Source organism: Amphibalanus amphitrite, unplaced genomic scaffold (assembly GCF_019059575.1).
Source record: "Amphibalanus amphitrite isolate SeventyFive unplaced genomic scaffold, NRLGWU_Aamphi_draft 001080F_arrow, whole genome shotgun sequence".
Classification (NCBI taxonomy): Eukaryota; Metazoa; Arthropoda; class Thecostraca; order Balanomorpha; family Balanidae; genus Amphibalanus; species Amphibalanus amphitrite.
In genome coordinates this window covers 29,399-34,203 of record NW_024882574.1, presented here as the reverse complement: position 1 = coordinate 34,203, position 4,805 = coordinate 29,399, and the positions used below count along the sequence as shown (strand labels likewise).

General features: G+C 53.7%; 1 protein-coding gene across 1 annotated transcript; it reads right to left on the bottom strand.

Moving 5' to 3' along the window:
- Window positions 1–583: 583 nt before the first annotated feature.
- LOC122369858 lies at window positions 584–3,174 on the bottom strand. Its single transcript, XM_043344932.1, has 2 exons — window positions 2,676–3,174; window positions 584–603 (listed from the first exon to the last, which is right to left on the bottom strand). The coding sequence occupies exons 1-2, from the start codon at window positions 3,172–3,174 to the stop codon at window positions 584–586; spliced, it is 519 nt and encodes a 172-aa protein (XP_043200867.1).
- Between the last annotated feature and the right edge of the window lie 1,631 nt (window positions 3,175–4,805).

The window sequence follows — 4,805 nt, the reverse complement described above, 5'->3', positions numbered from 1 at the left end:
CCCGAGCGCTGACGTCACCGCAGCCCCAGGCTATCCATGACACCGGGAAGACGCGCGGCCCCGGCTTGGGTCAGCGCAAGCTGCCCCGACCCGGCTACCCGGGCCCTGGCTTTGGGCGCGGTCTACCGCATCCCTGCACCACAGATATTTGGGCGAAATCTCTATCGTAGCCTAAGCGCCTGGGCGCCCGGCGCTGGTCGCTCGACCGGAGCGCCCGGCCTGGACGGTCGCCGCCGACGCGTACATCACATGGCACTGCAGCGGGCGGAGCTGCCGGCACAACACTGGGTGCTAACTCTAAATCATCAAACCCTTCCGCCCCGTTCGTCACGCGCATCCTCACATAATCTACATGTCTACGCAACAAATTCCCACTCTCCAAACAAACGACCACTTCGGTTTCCTTGCGGCTTACCACAACCGCTGGCAGCCAACGCACTCCCTCCACCCCGCTCAGTCTGTCCACCGCCGACACGTACACGGCATCACCGGGCACACAGTGGCGCTCCTTAGCCCCGCGGTCCGCCGAGCTCTTCTGAGCGCACTGACGTTGCTCCACACGTCGACGCAAGTCCGGGCGCAGCTATCCAGATGCGTCCGGAACTGCCGACCGAGAAACAGCTCAGACGGGGATCGCATAGTCGTGCTATGCGGGGTGGCACGGTATTTAAACAAAAAACGCGACACTTTACACAAAACGGAACCGGTTTTCTGACGAGTAAACCCGTGTTTAAACGTCTGAACAGACTTCTCGGCCAAGCCATTGGACTTTGGCGAGTATGGCGGAGTGGTAATGTGCCGAACACCATTCTCCTCACAGAACATTTTAAAACCAGCGCTAACAAAACATTGAGCATTATCAGACACGACGGTTTTCGGCAACCCCCACCGGGCATATAGAACACGGAGCGCTTCTACTGTAGCCTCTGTGGTCGCCGCTCGCAGCGGACACACTTCCATCCACTTTGAGAACGCATCGACTACTACCAGAAACATATGTCCATTCAGGGGGCCACAGAAATCCATGTGAACACGCTCCCACGGGGCAGCCGGCCAGGCCCACGGGTGCAGCGGCGAGCTAGGCTCTCGGTTACGCTGCAACTGACACGCGACACACTTACGCACCGTATCCGTGATCTCGCCATCCATCCCGGGCCACCAAACGTACATGCGTGCGAACGATTTGGACCTGCTCTCCCCATTATGTCCCTCATGTATCAACTCCAAGACCGCCTTCCGGCCCTGCCGCGGAATGACGATCCTAGACCCCCACATCACACACCCGTCCTGCAGGCTAAGTTCTCCTAACCGCGCCTTATACGGACGGAGCTCAACCTGTTCTACGTCCACCTCTGGCCAGCCGTTCTGAACAAACTGATACACCTGGGACAGCGTCGGGTCTCTGGCGGTCCAAAGACGGATCTGATCTGCGGTGACCGGCGAGGAGTTGAGAAACTCGAGTAAGTTTATGAGCTCAGCGGGACACGGAGACTCTGCTGACAGGCACGGCACGGGAAGCCGACTCAGCGCGTCACAGTGAGGTATTTTACTACCCGCCACGTGCTGCAGCCGGTAATCATACCCCGCCAGAAGCATCGCCCATCGCATCACACGGGGCGATGCCATCACCGGAAGCGACTTCTGTTCCCCAATCAGTCCCAACAGAGGTTTATGGTCCGTGCGGATCACGAATGACCGACCGGCCAAGAAATAATTAAATTTCTTGACCCCGCTCACCACAGCCAGGCCCTCCCTGTCCGTCTGTGAGTAACGAGCCTCTGTACTGTTCAAAGATCGGGAGTAAAATGCCACCGGTCTCTCGCCGTCACCGTGTACCTGGCTCAGAATGCACCCGATTCCCACGGGGCTGGCGTCGCACGTCAGGACCACGGGGAGGGACGAGTCAAAATGAGCCAGTACTGCGGGTTTCAGCAGCAATTCTTTTGCTGTCTGAAAAGCACGCATCTCGGTCTCAGACCACACCCACGGTGCATCACGTCGCAGTAAGCGGTACAGGGGTGAGAGCACGGACGCCAAGTTCGGTATGAACTTTGCATAATAGTTGATCAGACCGAGCCACGATCTCAACCGCGAGACGTTCTGCGGCTCCGGCGCGTTACGGATGGCAGATACCTTCTCCTCAGTCGTCTCGACACCGCGCGCGCTGATCCTGAACCCCAGATACTCGACACTGGGCACGCCGAAACTGCATTTGTCCCGGTTCACTCGGAGGCCAGCGTCACTGAACCGCCGCAGAACCTCCCGGAGGGCACGGTTATGCGCCTCCATGTCACGGCCGGTGATGATCACATCATCTAAAAAGACTCCCACGCCCTCGATGCCAGCCAACAGCGTCTCTATCGTCCGCTGGAACAAACTCGGCGCTGCCGAGTACCCAAAACTGAGCCTGGTCGGCCGCAGCAAGCCGCGGGGCGTGTTCAGAGAGAGATACTGACGCGACTCTTTCTCCAACACCAGCTGATTGTACGCTGACTTAAGGTCACATTTCGAGAACACTGTCCCCCCGGTCAGTCGCGACATTAAATCCTCGACGCGAGGGAGGGGGTATTGATCTGCCCTAGCCGCCTTATTCACAGTCAAGCGGTAGTCGCCACACAACCTCACACCCTTTCCCCCAGCCTTAGGCACCACCACGAGCGGTGCAGCCCACTTACTATGTGCGACGGGTTCCCAGAGTCCTTGTTTCACTTGCCGATCCAGCTCCTGCTCCACTTGATCCCGATACGCCAACGGGACGACGCGCGGTTTGAAAAACCGGGGTTGGACGTCTGGATCGACATCCACCGTGACCGGCTCACCTCTGAAGCATCCCAGCTCCCCGTCGAACACGTCTGGGAACTCAGCCAGCACCGCGTCCACCCGCGAGCTGGCCGTCATGACGCACACTGACGACCAGTCCAGCCGAATGCGAGCGAGCCAATCACGCCCGAACAGGCACGGACCGCCACCGCGAACGATCACGAGCGGCACACGGACCGATGTGTCACCATACTGCACATCGACCATCACCTGACCGCACACACCGATCGTTCCACCGCTATATGTTTTCAGAGTCTGCTCACAGCGCTCCATGGGCGGACCGCCGGTCGGCCAGAGCCTCTTGAACGCGCGCTCCGAGCAGACGGAGACGGCAGCTCCCGTGTCGAGCTCCATCTCCAGCAACTTACCGTTCAGCCGCACCGGAACGATGCACAGTGGGGATTTTTCCGATCTAGCGCCTATTAATTCAAAAAATATTTTTTGGATTTTTGTTTATTTTTTGTGTCAGTAGGGCTAAGAAATGTCTGAATTTTTCATATATGGCATTGTTTTATCTGTATGTCCACAGCAAAACTAGGAAAAATGCGCCCAAAGTTCACACTCATGCGTGATTACTCAATGGGCTCAGCAAGGCCCGAAAGTATAGCTCAATTTCATTGTCCTGTCCTGTTGGTTTTAATCTTGCAAGGTCTTAAAGTTGCATATCGTCTGAAAGGCACCTTTATTAGGAATGGAATGGCAAACAGAAAGTATGCCACAACCTTACTAAGGTCACAAAAATGCCCTTTACCAAAAACCCTTACAGACACCATATTGAAGGAATGGTATTCTAAATAAATGTAGGAAATCAACAATGTTCTCCACACTTTTCCACTCCGAAATATATCCTATCGAATTCGCCACTTTCTTCTGCACAAGACAACGCCTAGTTTGGCTGCCGAAACTTGCCTGAACACGGAATATTCACATTAGAGTATCTTAACACCCCACTCGAGGAGCGCTAGGGCAAACAGCACGATATAGGTATGTTCCGGACATAGGCGAATAATTTTACTTCGTGATTTATATGATGCATATTTTCTGAGACACATTCATTAGGAATAGGATGACAAGCGTAAATTATACATACCGTAACCTTATTAACCATCGCACTTGTGGGGAGGGGGAGGGGGAAGGGGTCGGATAAAACCCCATGGTTTTCCGCGAATTACTCGCGCAAAAAGCGGCCGATCGCGCCGAAACTTTCGGTACCCTCGAGATCATCAATTTTACATCTAACCTAAAAATTTCATGACTCTGACCCAACTGACCTTTGACCTGTGGCATATTTCTCGAGACCATGTTTGGCCGGAATCGCGATTCGGCGTATGCCAGCTCACATTATCCGCGGTTTCCAGTCTTTTTGTGGTTTTAAACGTTCAAATATGTGAAATGATGTTGGTGCCATGCATAATGGTGGGTGTCAAGGTCACGTGAAGGTCAAGTCAAGGTCATTGACCTTTTGATGACCTTGGTTCACTTTTTCGAGTTTTACTTGTTTCTAGGGTAGTTTTTGGTGCTGATTTCGATTTTAGCAGCCATTTGAATATTTACGAAGTAGTTCTAGTGCCTTCGTTCCATGTTACGAAGCTATCAGTAGTAGGTGACACTTCTATGGATGGCCGGCAGGACGCCTACTAATTGATCTAACCTGACCTGACCCGACCTGGCCTAAATGCATAAAGACATCGTCTGTGATCAAAACTAACATGAAATTCGTGATCAGCACCCTAAAATACCCCGTAACACCCTAACTTTGCGAAGTTTCAAGAGGTCTCGATTTCCCAACTTTAGTTGGGTCATTAAACTGACTTGGAAAGTCAGCTTATGACCTTGGACTTTGAAATTGGATATATTCGGCCTAATTTCGTCATAGGCAGCACGCTTGACTTTTCCGCGAAGCTCTAGCTTGATCAGGGGCCAAACGGCTGAGCGGGGGGTCCAATTGAACCCCCTATACTATGTTGATTATGCACATTTACAGG

Excerpts from the sequence above, each read along its gene's own strand:
- LOC122369858 (XM_043344932.1), bottom strand. The coding sequence starts at position 3,174 with ATGGAGCTCGACACGGGAGCTGCCGTCTCCGTCTGCTCGGAGCGCGCG. Across the intron at positions 604-2,675 it reads CTGGGAACCCGTCGCACATA|TTCCGGACGCATCTGGATAG; the intron begins GTAAGTGGGCTG and ends CTCGGTCGGCAG.